A 23,243-nucleotide genomic window follows, 5' to 3' on the forward strand; every position below is an offset into this window, starting at 1 on the left:
CCCTCTGAGGCCCCTGACCCTCCCCCAGAGTACCAGCCCTCTGAGGCCCGACCCTCCCCCAGAGTACCAGCCCTCTGAGGCCCCTGACCCTCCCCTCCTCGATGTGTCTCCTGTAACAGTGCCGCAGAGGAACCGTGTGGGGGCGTAGGGCGTCATGCACAGAGGCGGGGGCATGCTTCCTCTCGTCCGTCTGCACGCCGGGCCCTTCACTGTCCCGGATGTCCCGTCCCGCTCCGGTACAGGCTGTCCTCCGTGGTGCTTCCTCTCGTCCGCCTGCACACCGGGCCCTTCACTGTCCCGGATGTCCCGTCCCGCTCCGGTACAGGCTGTCCTCCATGGTGCTTCCTCTCGTCCGCCTGAACACCGGGCCCTTCACTGTCCCGGATGTCCCGTCCCGCTCCGGTACAGGCTGTCCTCCGTGGTGCTTCCTCTCGTCCGCCTGTACGCCGGGCCCTTCACTGTCCCGGATGACCCGTCCCGCTCCGGTACAGGCTGTCCTCCGTGGTGCCCAGGGTGACGTAGACGATGGGCACCAGGCCGTGAGCCGAGCCCCCCCCCCGGGAGCAGAGCAGCGTGTCGGGGTCGCTCCGCCGCAGCACCCGCAGGACGTCCCCCCGGAGGAAGCTCAGGTGTCCCGGCTCCGTGGCCTCGTGGTGACAGAGGGCCCGGACCAGGCTGCAGCACAGAAGCACCGGGAACCAGAAGATCAGCAGCAGAAACACCAGGAACCAGAAGATCAGGAACGAGAAGATCAGGAACGAGAAGATCAGAAACGAGAACATCAGAAACAAGAAGATCAGAAACAAGAAGATCAGAAACGAGAAGATCAGAAACAAGAACTTCAGCACAAACAGCTGTTCATGTCAACACTTTTGTTTTGGAGCCCTGACTTTAAAGGAACAGGCCAGCGTTTTTCCACACTGAGATATGTTCTTACCTGAGCTGTGACGAGTTCTTTAGGACCTGTCTGATCTTCAGTCACGTAAACACAGCGCAGACGGCGTTAGCATTTAGCCTCTCCCTCTCTCCTCTATAGCTCCAAAACAGGTCAAGATAGAAGCTACCGAGCTCTTCCACGTTTTCCCTATTTAAATATGGTACCAGGAGTAGTTTGGCATCCGCAGATGCCAAGCTACTGGTATTATTACGCCTTACAATATAGTTCCCCTTTTATCCGCTTAGAAAATCCACATTGTTTAATTGTGTGTAATTATACTTTGTAGTGGAACACTTCACGTAACCATATTTAAATAGGGGAAACGCTTCTATCTTGACCTGTTTTGGAGCTATAGAGGAGAGAGGGAGAGGCTAAATGCTAACGCCGTCTGCGCTGTGTTTACGTGACTGAAGATCAGACAGGTCCTAAAGAACTCGTCACAGCTCAGGTAAGAACATAAAAACAGTGGCCTGTTCCTTTAAAGGAATAGGCCACTGTTTTTACATACTGAGATATGTTCTTACCTAACCTTAGTCGAGTTAATATATCCCCGTCTGGTCTTTGTCCGTGCGCTCACACATACGCAGCCTCTCCCACATGTCACATAGCTCCAAAAAAGCTCACGATAGAAGCTACCAACCTCTTCCACGTCTGCGTCCGCGCAGTAACTCCTAAAGACTCCCCCGCTCACTTCCGTCAATAACCTTTAGGAGTTACTGCTCCTCGTATCATTACGCCTCACAATATAGTCCCCCTTTTTATCTGCTTATAAAATCGACATGCTACATTTCTGTGTAAATATACTTCACATGAAAACACTTGACGTAACTTTATTTAAATAGGGAACACGTGGAAGAGCTTGGTAGCTTCTATCGTGAGCTTTTTTGGAGCTATGTGACATGTGGGAGAGGCTGCGTATGTGTGAGCGCACGGACAAAGACCAGACGGGGATATATTAACTCGACTAAGGTTAGGTAAGAACATATCTCAGTATGTAAAAACGGTGGCCTGTTCCTTTAAGGAGGAAACTGTTTAGAAATCTCGACCACAATGTGTATAATCAGTACTTTCACCTACAAACCGGCCAAAGTGACAAAGAGAAAGAGAAATCAAGCAGAACCTTTGAGGCTGGTGTTTACATGAAGAAACTTACAGGGCTGAAGCTGGAGCTGCAGTGGAGGCGGGCTCCTGAGCTCTGGAGGCGGGCTCCTGAGCCGTGTGGGCGGGCTCCTGAGCCGTGTGGGCGGGCTCCTGAGCTCTGGAGGCGGGCTCCCGAGCCGTGGGGACGAGCTCCAGTGCAGGGGGGGGCGTGGGCTGGTTCTGAAGCCTCCTCTCGCTCCCCGCACTGAGGGTCTGAGCCACACGGCTGAACACGGAGCTGTCCAGGCGCAGCCACCCAGACGGCGTCCTGGGAGAGAAACATGGTTTGACCTTTGAGAACATGAGCAGCCCAACAATAGAGCATCTAATGAGAGGGGGGGCTTGTGTGGGGGTCATACCTGCCCTGTCCTCTCCTCCTGGACTCGCGGGCCTCCTGTGAGGACCCGCCCGTGGATCCAAAGAGGTGGCCCCAGCGCGGCCCCTGCTCCTCCGTCGCTGTGGGCCGGTCCTGACTCGGGACACACTCTGGAGGGCTGCCCATCCAGGACGACCTCCCTCTGGGGACCACAGCGCCCCCTTCAGGTCCTGCCTCCGCCCCCTCCACCACCCCCTCCCTGCGGGGCGGGGCGTGTCTCTCCGAGGGCCGCCTCCTCCTCTCGGCTTTGGTGAAGGAGCTCTGAGTGGACGGGTCGATGTAAACCTGGGACGACTGCATGAGCTGGAACCACCAGGACGAGTGCCGGTCCTGGAGTCCCCGGGGCTCCCCGCGGGCCTCCCCCCGGGGCTCCCCGCGGGCCTCCCCCCGGGCCTCCCCCCAGCCCTCCCCGCGGGCCTGCTCCGTCTCCTCGTCCCGCCGGGCCTGCTCCGTCTCCTCGTCCCTCCGGCCCCTCATGAGCTGGAAGGTGGAGCGCTCCGCCGGGTGGAGGCTGAGCAGCTCTTTGCGGCGCAGCTGCTCGCGGTTCTTCTGCAGAAGGTGGGGCTCGAACAGCAGGTCCAGGTCAAAGGGCAGCAGAGACAGAGGCTGGAGCAGCAGCAGCACCTCCTCAAACAGCGGCCGACAGGAGGCGTGGGACAGCAGCAGGAAGCCCCAGGGCTGGTAATGCGCCGTGATGATGTCTGAGGAACCAGAGGAGGAACGTCAGGCTCACTTTAAAACCAACAAGAAGCCGAAGTTTAAAGAGTTTAAACCAACACTTTCTGTCAGAGGTTTAGAACGATCGTATCAAACACAGAGCTGTGCAGTTGTATTTAGTTACAGAATACTGAACACTTCAGATGTAGTTTGTTACGTATTCCTTTGTCCAATCAGAGTGCAGTATTCTGAATGGGTCATTCTCATCAAGGCCAATGTTTGACAAAAATGAAACTTAAGACATGACATGCATTGCCCCCAAAACATAACTTACACTTCATATTAACGATAAAAGTAAGTTTTTTTCTAGTGTTCTTGTAATTTTTTTTTTTTTGCTGTTTTAATTAAACTTTGCTTAACTTTTTTCATAACTGTAACACTTTTTCTTTTGTTAATAGAAAACCTCAAACAGATTTTCACTGAGAATATGATTGAAATAACAAAATAAATAGGTTTTGGTCTCATTTCCCATAAAATTACTACCATTTTATATTCATTTTTTTTGGTTAAATTGTGCATCCGCGAAACATTTGAAAGAAAATGATATATTTACAGAAAGAACATTCAATTGTCACAGAACACATTAAAAAACAAAATACAATCTTTCAAAATTGTAATAAAAACTCATCTAAACAACGGCTTTAAGGTTGTGAAATACATGTTACGGTAATGAACAATATCATTTCGTTAATGAATTCATAGAACGTGGTTCAGAACAATAAATTCCCAGGTTATTTCACGTGTTTTCTTTTTGTCGGGCCCGTATGTCAGACTAAACACTGACTTGCTGGACAGAAGTTGTAGTATTGGCTCTGATATCAAATCCTTGAGTTTTTTCTGTATAATTTCACACTTTATCATTGTCAAATTTCGATGATGGGAGAAGAAATCATCCCCTGTACATCTCATCGCATTCATCCTGTTCTGTCCACTAGCAACTCACATTTCCTTCTATTCTCCTCAAGCAAGAGAAAATTCAAAGTAATGAATTATGGCTTAGTTTACATGGCGTCAATGGGAGCCCGGTCAGAAGAAATGTCATTGTAAAAGGTGACACTGGTGAGGGACATGTAAGAACAGTATATTTTGGTCCCGCCCTAAACATACTTTCACAATGATTTGCATAAAAGCAGTGCATGATATATATTTGATATTGACAGCCCAGAACGATGCAGAGCTAAACTTTGATCTTCTCTTTCTTACTGTTATGAATATGAAACTGAAATGTAAGGACTGAGTCTGTGACGTGTTCCTCTGATATTAGGAAAGTCACTGTAATCGAAATACCCTCAAACAAAAGAGGAACTTTACACTGCAAAAAGTCAATATCAAGCATTGGCTTAAATGAGTTGAACTGAGGAAATGTTTCTTGTTTTGAGCGGTTTTCACTCATTTAGACACTTTGAGGACATGTCAGACCAGTTCTAGGGTAAATCTCGCTTGAAATAAGAAAGTAAAACTGCCAATGAGATAAGACCAGTTTTCTTTCCCCATTGGCAAAGAAAATGACCTGAAATAAGGATGAAACGTATCGAAACGAGTCAGAAACATCTCAGAACAAGTGAAATAATCCGGGACAAATGCCCAACAACTTCTTAACTTTTTGTCATTTTTTTGTATTTTTTTGTCAAATTTTCATCAAATTTTTGTCATTTTTTGTATTTTTTTTTTCAGTTTTTTGTCCGTTTTTTGTTATTTTTTTTTATTTTTTTTGGTCAGTTTTTTGTCATTTTTTCGTCAAATTTTCATCACATTTTTTGTCATTTTTTTGTCATTTTTTTATCAATTTTTTTGTCACATTTTTGTCATATTTCAATGACTTGAATTGAGGAAATGTTTCTTGTTCTACAGGGACACGAAGCCCCGAAAACAGAGCTCCAGGATCATTAAGGTGGCGGCTCCAGGAGGGGCAGTTACTCCAAATATTAAGTTTTCAGTTACTCCCCAACACTGACTGTGGACACCAGGATGGAAGACATTCTAAAGACCCTTCAGCAAAGTGACCGTCTGGTAAAGATGGTGCTTCATTCTGTTTGAACACTGGCCTCTTGTGGACAAACTTCATTATTGCGACTTCTCCTTAACGTGAGTGAAGCTCCAACACGATCGTTCCGCACTTTGATCATCTGCACAAACACGGCTCTTGTCTATGTTTGAGGTGAATCAAGCTGAAAAAGCGCTTCTGACTCACCTTCGTGTGTGTGGAGGTGATTGAACCAAAACTCCAGAGACTTGAGACTGAAACACACAGAACAGTCAGAGAAAGATCACAGACTAAAGACCAGGTGTGATGATGAGGAGCACGTACTTGAGCAGCCCCACGATGAAGGCGTTGAGTCTCATGGAAGGAGAGGAAAGCTCTGAGAACTGGCTGATCTTAGAGTAGAGGCTGTGCAGCAGACGAGTGGACGGACCTGCAGACACACCATCAGACCATCAAACCATGAGACCATCAGACCATCAGACCATCAGACCATCAGACCATCAGACCATCACATCATCAGACCCACCAGACCCACCAGACCCACCAGACCCATCACATCATCAGACCATCAGACCCATCAGACCATCAGACCATCAGACCATCAGACCATCAGACCCATCAGACCATCAGACCATCAGACCCATCAGACCATCAGACCATCAGACCCATCAGACCATCAGACCATCAGACCCATCAGACCATCAGACCATCAGACCATCAGACCCATCAGACCATCAGACCCATCAGACCCATCAGACCCTCAGACCATCAGACCATCAGACCCATCAGACCCATCAGACCGTCAGACCATGAGACCCATCAGACCATCAGACCCATCAGACCCATCAGACCATCAGACCCATCAGACCATCAGACCATCAGACCCATCAGACCATCAGACCATCAGACCCATCAGACCATCAGACCCTCAGACCCATCAGACCATGAGACCATCAGACCATCAGACCCATCAGACCATCAGACCATCAGACCATCAGACCATCAGACCCATCAGACCCTCAGACCATCAGACCCATCAGACCATCAGACCCTCAGACCATCAGACCATCAGACCCATCAGACCATCAGACCCTCAGACCATCAGACCATCAGACCATCAGACCATCAGACCCTCAGACCATCAGACCATCAGACCCATCAGACCATCAGACCCTCAGACCATCAGACCATCAGACCCATCAGACCATCAGACCCTCAGACCATCAGACCATCAGACCATCAGACCCATCAGACCATCAGACCCTCAGACCATCAGACCATCAGACCATCAGACCATCAGACCCATCAGACCATCAGACCATCAGACCATCAGACCCATCAGACCCTCAGACCATCAGACCATCAGACCCATCAGACCATCAGACCCTCAGACCATCAGACCATCAGACCATCAGACCCATCAGACCATCAGACCATCAGACCATCAGACCATCAGACCGTCAGACCATGAGACCCATCAGACCATCAGACCATCAGACCCATCAGACCATCAGACCCTCAGACCATCAGACCATCAGACCGTCAGACCATGAGACCCATCAGACCATCAGACCATCAGACCATGAGACCCATCAGACCATCAGACCCTCAGACCATGAGACCCATCAGACCATCAGACCCTCAGACCCTCAGACCATCAGACCCATCAGACCATCAGACCATCAGACCATGAGACCATGAGACCCATCAGACCATCAGACCCTCAGACCATGAGACCCATCAGACCATCAGACCCTCAGACCATCAGACCATCAGACCGTCAGACCATGAGACCCATCAGACCATCAGACCATCAGACCATGAGACCCATCAGACCATCAGACCATGAGACCCATCAGACCATCAGACCATCAGACCATCAGACCATCAGACCCATCAGACCATCAGACCCTCAGACCGTCAGACCATGAGACCCATCAGACCATCAGACCATCAGACCATCAGACCATCAGACCGTCAGACCCATCAGACCATCAGACCATGAGACCCATCAGACCATCAGACCATCAGACCATCAGACCGTCAGACCATCAGACCGTCAGACCCATCAGACCATCAGACCATGAGACCCATCAGACCATCAGACCATCAGACCATCAGACCATCAGACCGTCAGACCCATCAGACCATCAGACCATGAGACCCATCAGACCATCAGACCATCAGACCATCAGACCGTCAGACCATCAGACCGTCAGACCCATCAGACCATCAGACCATCAGACCCATCAGACCATCAGACCATCAGACCATCAGACCATCAGACCGTCAGACCATCAGACCGTCAGACCCATCAGACCATCAGACCATGAGACCCATCAGACCATCAGACCATGAGACCCATCAGACCATCAGACCATCAGACCATGAGACCCATCAGACCATCAGACCATCAGACCATCAGACCATCAGACCATCAGACCATCAGACCGTCAGACCCATCAGACCCATCAGACCATCAGACCATCAGACCCATCAGACCATCAGACCATCAGACCATCAGACCATCAGACCATGAGACCCATCAGACCATCAGACCATCAGACCATGAGACCCATCAGACCATCAGACCATCAGACCATCAGACCGTCAGACCATGAGACCCATCAGACCATCAGACCATCAGACCCTCAGACCCATCAGACCATCAGACCCATCAGACCATCAGACCATCAGACCCATCAGACCATCAGACCCATCAGACCATCAGACCCTCAGACCCATCAGACCATCAGACCCTCAGACCCATCAGACCATCAGACCATGAGACCGTCAGACCCATCAGACCATCAGACCATCAGACCATCAGACCCATCAGACCCATCAGACCATCAGACCATCAGACCATCAGACCCCTCAGACCCATCAAACCCTCAGACCATCAGACCATCAGACCGTCAGACCCATCAGACCATCAGACCATCAGACCATCAGACCCATCAGACCCATCAGACCATCAGACCATCAGACCCATCAGACCCATCAGACCATCAGACCCCTCAGACCGTCAGACCATGAGACCATCAGACCATCAGACCATCAGACCATCAGACCGTCAGACCATCAGACCATCAGACCATCAGACCATCAGACCATCAGACCATCAGACCATCAGACCATCAGACCATCAGACCATCAGACCCATCAGACCATCAGACCATCAGACCATCAGACCATCAGACCATCAGACCCATCAAACCCTCAGACCATCAGACCATCAGACCATCAGACCGTCAGACCCATCAGACCATCAGACCATCAGACCATCAGACCCATCAAACCCTCAGACCATCAGACCATCAGACCATCAGACCATCAGACCATCAGACCATCAGACCATCAGACCCATCAAACCCTCAGACCATCAGACCATCAGACCATGAGACCCATCAGACCATCAGACCATCAGACCATCAGACCATCAGACCATCAGACCGTCAGACCATCAGACCATCAGACCATCAGACCATCAGACCCATCAAACCCTCAGACCATCAGACCATCAGACCATCAGACCATCAGACCATCAGACCATCAGACCATCAGACCCATCAAACCCTCAGACCATCAGACCATCAGACCATCAGACCATCAGACCATCAGACCGTCAGACCATGAGACCCATCAGACCCATCAGACCATCAGACCCATCAGACCATCAGACCCATCAAACCCTCAGACCATCAGACCATCAGACCATCAGACCCATCAAACCCTCAGACCATCAGACCATCAGACCATCAGACCATCAGACCATCAGACCGTCAGACCATGAGACCCATCAGACCCATCAGACCATCAGACCCATCAAACCCTCAGACCATCAGACCATCAGACCATCAGACCATCAGACCATCAGACCGTCAGACCATGAGACCCATCAGACCCATCAGACCATCAGACCCATCAGACCATCAGACCCATCAAACCCTCAGACCATCAGACCATCAGACCATCAGACCATCAGACCGTCAGACCATGAGACCCATCAGACCCATCAGACCCATCAGACCATCAGACCCATCAGACCCTCAGACCCTCAGACCATCAGACCATCAGACCATCAGACCCATCAGACCATCAGACCATCAGACCATCAGACCCATCAGACCATCAGACCCATCAGACCCTCAGACCCATCAGACCATCAGACCATCAGACCATCAGACCCTCAGACCATCAGACCATCAGACCATCAGACCCATCAGACCCTCAGACCCTCAGACCATCAGACCATCAGACCATCAGACCCATCAGACCATCAGACCATCAGACCATCAGACCCATCAGACCATCAGACCCTCAGACCATCAGACCATCAGACCATCAGACCCATCAGACCCTCAGACCCATCAGACCATCAGACCCTCAGACCATCAGACCCTCAGACCATCAGACCCTCAGACCATCAGACCATCAGACCATCAGACCCATCAGACCATCAGACCCATCAGACCATCAGACCCTCAGACCATCAGACCATCAGACCATCAGACCCATCAGACCATCAGACCCTCAGACCATCAGACCCATCAGACCATCAGACCCTCAGACCATCAGACCCATCAGACCATCAGACCCTCAGACCATCAGACCATCAGACCATCAGACCCATCAGACCATCAGACCCTCAGACCATCAGACCCATCAGACCATCAGACCCTCAGACCATCAGACCCATCAGACCATCAGACCATCAGACCCATCAGACCCTCAGACCATCAGACCATCAGACCCATCAGACCATCAGACCCTCAGACCATCAGACCATCAGACCATCAGACCCATCAGACCATCAGACCCTCAGACCATCAGACCCATCAGACCATCAGACCCTCAGACCATCAGACCCATCAGACCATCAGACCCTCAGACCATCAGACCATCAGACCATCAGACCCTCAGACCATCAGACCCATCAGACCATCAGACCCTCAGACCATCAGACCATCAGACCATCAGACCCTCAGACCCTCAGACCATCAGACCATCAGACCATCAGACCCATCAGACCATCAGACCCTCAGACCATCAGACCCATCAGACCATCAGACCCATCAGACCATCAGACCCATCAGACCATCAGACCCTCAGACCATCAGACCCATCAGACCATCAGACCCATCAGACCATCAGACCCATCAGACCATCAGACCATCAGACCATCAGACCCATCAGACCCATCAGACCCATCAGACCATCAGACCCATCAGACCATCAGACCCTCAGACCATCAGACCCATCAGACCATCAGACCCATCAGACCATCAGACCCATCAGACCATCAGACCCATCAGACCCTCAGACCATCAGACCCTCAGACCCATCAGACCATCAGACCCATCAGACCATCAGACCCTCAGACCCATCAGACCATCAGACCATCAGACCATCAGACCCTCAGACCCATCAGACCATCAGACCCTCAGACCCATCAGACCCATCAGACCATCAGACCCTCAGACCCATCAGACCATCAGACCATCAGACCATCAGACCCTCAGACCCATCAGACCATCAGACCCTCAGACCCATCAGACCCATCAGACCATCAGACCCTCAGACCCATCAGACCATCAGACCATCAGACCCATCAGACCCTCAGACCATCAGACCATCAGACCATCAGACCCTCAGACCCATCAGACCCATCAGACCATCAGACCCTCAGACCCATCAGACCATCAGACCATCAGACCATCAGACCCTCAGACCCATCAGACCCTCAGACCCATCAGACCCTCAGACCATCAGACCATCAGACCATCAGACCCTCAGACCCATCAGACCATCAGACCCTCAGACCATCAGACCATCAGACCCATCAGACCCTCAGACCATCAGACCATCAGACCATCAGACCCTCAGACCCATCAGACCATCAGACCCTCAGACCCATCAGACCATCAGACCATCAGACCATCAGACCCATCAGACCCTCAGACCATCAGACCATCAGACCATCAGACCCTCAGACCCATCAGACCATCAGACCCTCAGACCCATCAGACCCTCAGACCATCAGACCATCAGACCATCAGACCCATCAGACCATCAGACCCATCAGACCATCAGACCATCAGACCATCAGACCCTCAGACCCATCAGACCATCAGACCCTCAGACCCATCAGACCATCAGACCATCAGACCATCAGACCATCAGACCATCAGACCCTCAGACCCATCAGACCCTCAGACCATCAGACCATCAGACCATCAGACCCATCAGACCCTCAGACCATCAGACCATCAGACCATCAGACCCTCAGACCCATCAGACCATCAGACCCTCAGACCCATCAGACCATCAGACCATCAGACCATCAGACCCATCAGACCCTCAGACCATCAGACCATCAGACCATCAGACCCTCAGACCCATCAGACCATCAGACCCTCAGACCCATCAGACCCTCAGACCATCAGACCATCAGACCATCAGACCCATCAGACCATCAGACCCATCAGACCATCAGACCATCAGACCATCAGACCCTCAGACCCTCAGACCATCAGACCATCAGACCCTCAGACCCATCAGACCATCAGACCATCAGACCATCAGACCCTCAGACCCATCAGACCATCAGACCATCAGACCATCAGACCCATCAGACCCTCAGACCATCAGACCATCAGACCATCAGACCCTCAGACCCATCAGACCATCAGACCCTCAGACCCATCAGACCATCAGACCATCAGACCATCAGACCCATCAGACCCATCAGACCATCAGACCATCAGACCATCAGACCATCAGACCCTCAGACCATCAGACCCATCAGACCATCAGACCATCAGACCCTCAGACCCATCAGACCCTCAGACCATCAGACCATCAGACCATCAGACCCATCAGACCATCAGACCCATCAGACCATCAGACCCTCAGACCATCAGACCCTCAGACCCTCAGACCATCAGACCCATCAGACCATCAGACCATCAGACCCTCAGACCCATCAGACCCTCAGACCATCAGACCATCAGACCATCAGACCCATCAGACCATCAGACCCATCAGACCATCAGACCATCAGACCATCAGACCCTCAGACCCTCAGACCATCAGACCATCAGACCATCAGACCATCAGACCATCAGACCCATCAGACCCATCAGACCCATCAGACCATCAGACCCATCAGACCATCAGACCCTCAGACCATCAGACCCTCAGACCCTCAGACCATCAGACCCATCAGACCATCAGACCATCAGACCATCAGACCATCAGACCATCAGACCATCAGACCATCAGACCGTCAGACCGTCAGACCATCAGACCATCAGACCCATCAGACCCACCAGACCCATCAGACCATCAGACCATCAGACCATCAGACCCTCAGACCATCAGACCATCAGACCCATCAGACCCACCAGACCCATCACATCATCAGACCATCAGACCATCAGACCATCAGACCATCAGACCATCAGACCGTCAGACCGTCAGACCATCAGACCATCAGACCCATCAGACCCACCAGACCCATCACATCATCAGACCATCAGACCATCAGACCCTCAGACCATCAGACCATCACATCATCAGACCCATCAGACCATCAGACCATCAGACCATCACATCATCAGACCATCAGACCATCAGACCATCACATCATCAGACCATCAGACCATCACATCATCAGACCATCAGACCATCAGACCCATCAGACCCATCAGACCCATCAGACCCATCAGACCCATCAGACCCATCAGACCATCAGACCATCAGACCCATCAGACCCATCAGACCATCAGACCATCAGACCATCAGACCATCAGACCATCACATCATCAGACCCATCAGACCCATCAGACCATCAGACCATCAGACCATCACATCATCAGACCATCAGACCCATCAGACCATCAGACCATCAGACCCATCAGACCCATCAGACCATCACATCATCAGACCATCAGACCATCAGACCATCAGACCATCAGACCATCAGACCCATCAGACCATCAGACCATCAGACCCATCAGACCCATCAGACCATCACATCATCAGACCCATCAGACCATCAGACCATCAGACCATCACATCATCAGACCATCAGACCATCAGACCCATCAGACCATCAGACCATCAGACCATCAGACCCATCAGACCCATCAGACCATCAGACCATCAAACCATCACATCATCAGACCATCAGACCCATCAGACCATCAGACCCATCAGACCATCAGACCATCAGACCCATCAGACCATCAGACCATCACATCATCAGACCATCAGACCATCACATCATCAGACCATCAGACCCTCAGACCCTCAGACCATCAGACCATCAGACCATCAGACCCATCAGACCCATCAGACCATCAGACCATCAAACCATCACATCATCAGACCATCAGACCATCAGACCCATCAGACCATCAGACCATCAGACCATCAGACCATCAGACCATCAGACCCATCAGACCCATCAGACCATCAGACCATCAGACCATCAGACCATCAGACCATCACATCATCAGACCATCAGACCCATCAGACCATCAGACCATCAGACCCATCAGACCCATCAGACCATCAGACCATCAGACCCTCAGACCCATCAGACCATCAGACCATCAGACCATCAGACCCATCAGACCATCAGACCATCAGACCATCAGACCCATCAGACCCATCAGACCATCAGACCATCAAACCATCACATCATCAGACCATCAGACCCATCAGACCATCAGACCATCAGACCCATCAGACCATCAGACCATCAGACCATCAGACCATCAGACCATCAGACCCATCAGACCCATCAGACCATCAGACCATCAGACCATCAGACCATCAGACCATCACATCATCAGACCATCAGACCCATCAGACCATCAGACCATCAGACCATCAGACCCATCAGACCATCAGACCCATCAGACCATCAGACCATCAAACCATCACATCATCAGACCATCAGACCCATCAGACCATCAGACCATCAGACCATCAGACCCATCAGACCATCAGACCATCACATCATCAGACCATCAGACCATCACATCATCAGACCATCAGACCCTCAGACCCTCAGACCATCAGACCATCAGACCATCAGACCCATCAGACCCATCAGACCATCAGACCATCAAACCATCACATCATCAGACCATCAGACCATCAGACCCATCAGACCATCAGACCATCAGACCATCAGACCATCAGACCATCAGACCCATCAGACCCATCAGACCATCAGACCATCAGACCATCAGACCATCAGACCATCACATCATCAGACCATCAGACCCATCAGACCATCAGACCATCAGACCCATCAGACCCATCAGACCATCAGACCATCAGACCATCACATCATCAGACCATCAGACCATCAGACCATCAGACCATCAGACCATCACATCATCAGACCATCAGACCCATCAGACCATCAGACCATCAGACCCATCAGACCCATCAGACCATCAGACCATCAGACCATCACATCATCAGACCATCAGACCATCAGACCATCAGACCCATCAGACCCATCAGACCATCAGACCATCAAACCATCACATCATCAGACCATCAGACCCATCAGACCATCAGACCATCAGACCATCAGACCCATCAGACCATCAGACCATCACATCATCAGACCATCAGACCATCACATCATCAGACCATCAGACCCTCAGACCCTCAGACCATCAGACCATCAGACCATCAAACCATCACATCATCAGACCATCAGACCCTCAGACCATCAGACCATCAGACCATCAGACCCATCAGACCCATCAGACCATCAGACCATCAAACCATCACATCATCAGACCATCAGACCCTCAGACCCTCAGACCATCAGACCATCAGACCATCAGACCCATCAGACCCATCACATCATCAGACCATCAGACCATCACATCATCAGACCATCAGACCCTCAGACCCTCAGACCATCAGACCATCAGACCCATCAGACCATCAGACCATCAGACCATCAGACCCATCAGACCATCAGACCATCACATCATCAGACCATCAGACCCATCAGACCATCAGACCATCAGACCATCAGACCCATCAGACCATCAGACCATCAGACCCATCAGACCATCAGACCATCAGACCCATCAGACCCATCAGACCATCAGACCCATCAGACCATCAGACCATCAGACCATCAGACCATCAGACCATCAGACCATCAGACCATCAGACCCATCAGACCATCAGACCGTCAGACCCATCAGACCATCAGACCCATCAGACCCATCAGACCATCAGACCCATCAGACCATCAGACCATCAGACCATCAGACCATCAGACCATCAGACCATCAGACCATCAGACCATCAGACCATCAGACCATCAGACCATCAGACCCATCAGACCCATCAGACCATCAGACCCATCAGACCATCAGACCATCAGACCATCAGACCATCAGACCATCAGACCATCAGACCCATCAGACCATCAGACCATCAGACCATCAGACCATCAGACCATCAGACCATCAGACCATCAGACCCATCAGACCATCAGACCATCACATCATCAGACCATCAGACCATCAGACCATCAGACCATCAGACCCATCAGACCATCAGACCATCAGACCATCACATCATCAGACCATCAGACCCATCAGACCATCAGACCATCAGACCATCAGACCCATCAGACCATCAGACCATCAGACCATCAGACCATCAGACCCATCAGACCATCAGACCATCACATCATCAGACCATCAGACCCATCAGACCATCAGACCATCAGACCATCAGACCATCAGACCCATCAGACCCATCAGACCATCAGACCATCAGACCATCAGACCCATCAGACCATCAGACCATCAGACCATCAGACCCATCAGACCATCAGACCATCAGACCATCAGACCATCAGACCCATCAGACCATCAGACCCATCAGACCATCAGACCCATCAGACCATCAGACCATCAGACCATCAGACCCATCAGACCCATCAGACCATCAGACCATCAGACCATCAGACCATCAGACCCATCAGACCATCAGACCATCAGACCATCAGACCCATCAGACCATCAGACCATCACATCATCAGACCCATCAGACCATCAGACCCATCAGACCATCAGACCATCAGACCCATCAGACCCATCAGACCCATCAGACCATCAGACCATCAGACCATCAGACCCATCAGACCATCAGACCATCACATCATCAGACCATCAGACCATCAGACCCATCAGACCATCAGACCATCAGACCCATCAGACCCATCAGACCATCAGACCCTCAGACCATCAGACCATCAGACCATCACATCATCAGACCATCAGACCCATCAGACCATCAGACCCATCAGACCCATCAGACCATCAGACCCTCAGACCATCAGACCATCAGACCATCACATCATCAGACCATCAGACCCATCAGACCATCAGACCATCAGACCATCACATCATCAGACCATCAGACCCATCAGACCATCAGACCATCAGACCCATCAGACCCATCAGACCATCAGACCATCAGACCATCAGACCCATCAGACCATCAGACCCATCAGACCATCAGACCATCAGACCATCAGACCCATCAGACCATCAGACCATCACATCATCAGACCCATCAGACCATCAGACCCTCAGACCATCAGACCATCACATCATCAGACCATCAGACCCATCAGACCCATCAGACCATCAGACCATCAGACCATCACATCATCAGACCATCAGACCCATCAGACCATCAGACCATCACATCATCAGACCATCAGACCCATCAGACCCATCAGACCATCAGACCATCAGACCCATCAGACCATCAGACCCATCAGACCATCAGACCATCAGACCATCAGACCCATCAGACCATCAGACCATCACATCATCAGACCATCAGACCCATCAGACCCATCAGACCATCAGACCCTCAGACCATCAGACCATCACATCATCAGACCATCAGACCCATCAGACCCATCAGACCCTCAGACCATCAGACCATCACATCATCAGACCATCAGACCCATCAGACCATCAGACCCATCAGACCATCAGACCATCAGACCATCAGACCATCACATCATCAGACCCATCAGACCATCAGACCCATCAGACCATCAGACCATCAGACCCATCAGACCCATCAGACCATCAGACCATCAGACCATCACATCATCAGACCATCAGACCCATCAGACCATCAGACCCATCAGACCATCAGACCATCACATCATCAGACCCATCAGACCATCAGACCCTCAGACCATCAGACCATCAGACCCATCAGACCATCAGACCATCAGACCATCACATCATCAGACCCATCAGACCATCAGACCATCACATCATCAGACCATCAGACCCATCAGACCATCAGACCATCAGACCATCACATCATCAGACCATCAGACCCATCAGACCATCAGACCATCAGACCCATCAGACCCATCAGACCCTCAGACCATCAGACCATCACATCATCAGACCATCAGACCCATCAGACCATCAGACCATCAGACCCATCAGACCCATCAGACCCTCAGACCATCAGACCATCAGACCCATCAGACCCATCAGACCCTCAGACCATCAGACCATCACATCATCAGACCATCAGACCCATCAGACCATCAGACCATCAGACCATCAGACCATCAGACCATCAGACCATCAGACCATCAGACCCATCAGACCATCAGACCATCAGACCATCAGACCATCACATCATCAGACCATCAGACCCTCAGACCATCAGACCCATCAGACCATCAGACCATCACATCATCAGACCATCAGACCCATCAGACCATCAGACCATCAGACCATCACATCATCAGACCATCAGACCCATCAGACCATCAGACCATCAGACCCATCAGACCATCAGACCATCAGACCATCAGACCATCACATCATCAGACCATCAGACCCATCAGACCATCAGACCATCAGACCATCAGACCATCACATCATCAGACCCATCAGACCATCAGACCCATCAGACCATCAGACCATCAGACCCATCAGACCCATCAGACCATCAGACCGTCAGACCATCACATCATCAGACCATCAGACCCATCAGACCATCAGACCATCAGACCCATCAGACCATCAGACCATCAGACCATCAGACCATCACATCATCAGACCATCAGACCCATCAGACCATCAGACCATCAGACCATGAGACCCATCAGACCATCAGACCATCAGACCATCAGACCATCAGACCGTCAGACCATCAGACCGTCAGACCCATCAGACCATCAGACCATGAGACCCATCAGACCATCAGACCATGAGACCCATCAGACCATCAGACCATCAGACCATGAGACCCATCAGACCATCAGACCATGAGACCCATCAGACCATCAGACCATCAGACCATCAGACCATCAGACCATGAGACCCATCAGACCATCAGACCATCAGACCATGAGACCCATCAGACCATCAGACCATGAGACCCATCAGACCATCAGACCATCAGACCATCAGACCATCAGACCATGAGACCCATCAGACCATCAGACCATCAGACCATCAGACCATCAGACCGTCAGACCATGAGACCCATCAGACCCATCAGACCATCAGACCATCAGACCATCAGACCCTCAGACCCATCAGACCATCAGACCCTCAGACCCATCAGACCATCAGACCATGAGACCGTCAGACCCATCAGACCATCAGACCATCAGACCATCAGACCCATCAGACCCATCAGACCATCAGACCATCAGACCATCAGACCCCTCAGACCCATCAAACCCTCAGACCATCAGACCATCAGACCGTCAGACCCATCAGACCCATCAGACCATCAGACCATCAGACCCATCAGACCATCAGACCCATCAGACCCATCAGACCATCAGACCATCAGACCCATCAGACCATCAGACCATCAGACCATGAGACCGTCAGACCCATCAGACCCATCAGACCATCAGACCATGAGACCGTCAGACCCATCAGACCATCAGACCATCAGACCATCAGACCCATCAGACCCATCAGACCCATCAGACCATCAGACCATCAGACCATCAGACCCCTCAGACCCATCAAACCCTCAGACCATCAGACCATCAGACCATCAGACCCATCAGACCCATCAGACCATCAGACCATCAGACCCATCAGACCCATCAGACCATCAGACCCATCAGACCCATCAGACCATCAGACCATCAGACCATCAGACCATCAGACCCATCAGACCCATCAGACCATCAGACCGTCAGACCCATCAGACCATCAGACCATCAGACCATCAGACCCATCAGACCATCAGACCATCAGACCCATCAGACCCATCAGACCATCAGACCCATCAGACCCATCAGACCATCAGACCCATCAGACCCATCAGACCATCAGACCGTCAGACCCATCAGACCATCAGACCATCAGACCATCAGACCCATCAGACCCATCAGACCATCAGACCATCAGACCATCAGACCCATCAGACCCATCAGACCATCAGACCCATCAAACCCTCAGACCATCAGACCATCAGACCATCAGACCCATCAGACCCATCAGACCATCAGACCATCAGACCCATCAGACCCATCAGACCATCAGACCCCTCAGACCGTCAGACCATGAGACCATCAGACCATCAGACCATCAGACCATCAGACCGTCAGACCATCAGACCATCAGACCATCAGACCATCAGACCATCAGACCCATCAGACCATCAGACCATCAGACCATCAGACCATCAGACCATCAGACCATCAGACCATCAGACCCATCAAACCCTCAGACCATCAGACCATCAGACCATCAGACCATCAGACCATCAGACCATCAGACCCATCAAACCCTCAGACCATCAGACCATCAGACCATGAGACCCATCAGACCATCAGACCATCAGACCATCAGACCATCAGACCATCAGACCGTCAGACCATCAGACCATCAGACCATCAGACCATCAGACCCATCAAACCCTCAGACCATCAGACCATCAGACCATCAGACCATCAGACCATCAGACCATCAGACCCATCAAACCCTCAGACCATCAGACCATCAGACCATGAGACCCATCAGACCATCAGACCATCAGACCATCAGACCATCAGACCATCAGACCATCAGACCGTCAGACCATCAGACCATCAGACCATCAGACCATCAGACCATCAGACCCATCAAACCCTCAGACCATCAGACCATCAGACCATCAGACCATCAGACCATCAGACCGTCAGACCATGAGACCCATCAGACCCATCAGACCATCAGACCCATCAGACCATCAGACCCATCAAACCCTCAGACCATCAGACCATCAGACCATCAGACCCATCAAACCCTCAGACCATCAGACCATCAGACCATCAGACCATCAGACCATCAGACCGTCAGACCATGAGACCCATCAGACCCATCAGACCATCAGACCCATCAAACCCTCAGACCATCAGACCATCAGACCATCAGACCATCAGACCATCAGACCGTCAGACCATGAGACCCATCAGACCCATCAGACCCATCAGACCATCAGACCCATCAGACCCTCAGACCCTCAGACCATCAGACCATCAGACCATCAGACCCATCAGACCATCAGACCCTCAGACCATCAGACCATCAGACCCTCAGACCATCAGACCATCAGACCATCAGACCCATCAGACCATCAGACCCTCAGACCATCAGACCCTCAGACCATCAGACCCTCAGACCATCAGACCCATCAGACCATCAGACCCTCAGACCATCAGACCCTCAGACCATCAGACCCATCAGACCATCAGACCCTCAGACCATCAGACCCATCAGACCATCAGACCCTCAGACCATCAGACCCATCAGACCATCAGACCCTCAGACCATCAGACCCATCAGACCATCAGACCCTCAGACCATCAGACCCATCAGACCATCAGACCCTCAGACCATCAGACCCATCAGACCATCAGACCATCAGACCATCAGACCATCAGACCATCAGACCCATCAGACCATCAGACCCATCAGACCATCAGACCCATCAGACCATCAGACCCTCAGACCATCAGACCCATCAGACCATCAGACCATCAGACCCATCAGACCATCAGACCCTCAGACCATCAGACCCATCAGACCATCAGACCCATCAGACCATCAGACCCTCAGACCATCAGACCCATCAGACCATCAGACCCATCAGACCATCAGACCCTCAGACCATCAGACCATCAGACCATCAGACCCATCAGACCATCAGACCCTCAGACCATCAGACCCATCAGACCATCAGACCCATCAGACCATCAGACCCATCAGACCATCAGACCCTCAGACCATCAGACCCATCAGACCATCAGACCATCAGACCCATCAGACCATCAGACCCTCAGACCATCAGACCCATCAGACCATCAGACCCATCAGACCATCAGACCATCAGACCATCAGACCCATCAGACCATCAGACCCTCAGACCATCAGACCCATCAGACCATCAGACCCATCAGACCATCAGACCCATCAGACCATCAGACCATCAGACCCATCAGACCATCAGACCCTCAGACCATCAGACCCATCAGACCATCAGACCCTCAGACCATCAGACCCATCAGACCATCAGACCCTCAGACCATCAGACCATCAGACCATCAGACCATCAGACCCATCAGACCATCAGACCATCAGACCATCAGACCCATCAGACCCTCAGACCATCAGACCATCAGACCATCAGACCCTCAGACCCATCAGACCATCAGACCCTCAGACCCATCAGACCATCAGACCATCAGACCATCAGACCCATCAGACCCATCAGACCATCAGACCATCAGACCATCAGACCATCAGACCCTCAGACCATCAGACCCTCAGACCCTCAGACCATCAGACCCATCAGACCATCAGACCATCAGACCCTCAGACCCATCAGACCCTCAGACCATCAGACCATCAGACCATCAGACCATCAGACCATCAGACCCATCAGACCCATCAGACCCATCAGACCATCAGACCCATCAGACCATCAGACCCTCAGACCATCAGACCCTCAGACCCTCAGACCATCAGACCCATCAGACCATCAGACCATCAGACCATCAGACCATCAGACCATCAGACCATCAGACCATCAGACCGTCAGACCGTCAGACCATCAGACCATCAGACCCATCAGACCCACCAGACCCATCAGACCATCAGACCATCAGACCATCAGACCCTCAGACCATCAGACCATCAGACCCATCAGACCCACCAGACCCATCACATCATCAGACCATCAGACCATCAGACCATCAGACCATCAGACCATCAGACCATCAGACCGTCAGACCGTCAGACCATCAGACCATCAGACCCATCAGACCCACCAGACCCATCAGACCATCAGACCATCAGACCATCAGACCCTCAGACCATCAGACCATCAGACCCATCAGACCCACCAGACCCATCACATCATCAGACCATCAGACCCTCAGACCCTCAGACCATCAGACCATCAGACCATCAGACCCATCAGACCCATCAGACCCATCAGACCATCAGACCATCAGACCATCACATCATCAGACCATCAGACCATCAGACCCATCAGACCCATCAGACCCATCACATCATCAGACCATCAGACCATCACATCATCAGACCATCAGACCATCACATCATCAGACCATCAGACCCTCAGACCCATCAGACCCATCAGACCCATCAGACCCATCAGACCCATCAGACCCATCAGACCATCAGACCATCAGACCATCAGACCATCAGACCATCACATCATCAGACCATCAGACCATCAGACCATCACATCATCAGACCATCAGACCATCACATCATCAGACCATCAGACCATCAGACCCATCAGACCCATCAGACCCATCAGACCCATCAGACCATCACATCATCAGACCCATCAGACCATCAGACCATCACATCATCAGACCCATCAGACCATCAGACCATCAGACCATCAGACCATCAGACCATCAGACCATCAGACCATCAGACCATCACATCATCAGACCCATCAGACCCATCAGACCATCAGACCATCAGACCATCACATCATCA

General features: G+C 51.4%; 1 protein-coding gene across 1 annotated transcript in view; it reads right to left on the reverse strand.

Moving 5' to 3' along the window:
* Positions 1–419: 419 nt before the first annotated feature.
* Positions 420–23,243, reverse strand: part of rusc2 (RUN and SH3 domain containing 2) — a 49,158-nt gene continuing 26,334 nt past the window's right edge. Inside the window, exons 8-12 of the mRNA XM_079579658.1 lie at positions 5,479–5,584; positions 5,362–5,408; positions 2,437–3,154; positions 2,091–2,345; positions 420–675 (exon numbers count right to left, since the gene is read on the reverse strand). Of these exons, the coding sequence (XP_079435784.1) occupies positions 456–675; positions 2,091–2,345; positions 2,437–3,154; positions 5,362–5,408; positions 5,479–5,584 (1,346 nt within the window). The 3' untranslated portion in view covers positions 420–455. The remainder of the gene's footprint in view (positions 676–2,090; positions 2,346–2,436; positions 3,155–5,361; positions 5,409–5,478; positions 5,585–23,243) is intronic.

This window comes from Gobius niger (genome assembly GCF_951799975.1).
Source record: "Gobius niger genome assembly, chromosome: 1".
Classification (NCBI taxonomy): domain Eukaryota; kingdom Metazoa; phylum Chordata; class Actinopteri; order Gobiiformes; family Gobiidae; genus Gobius; species Gobius niger.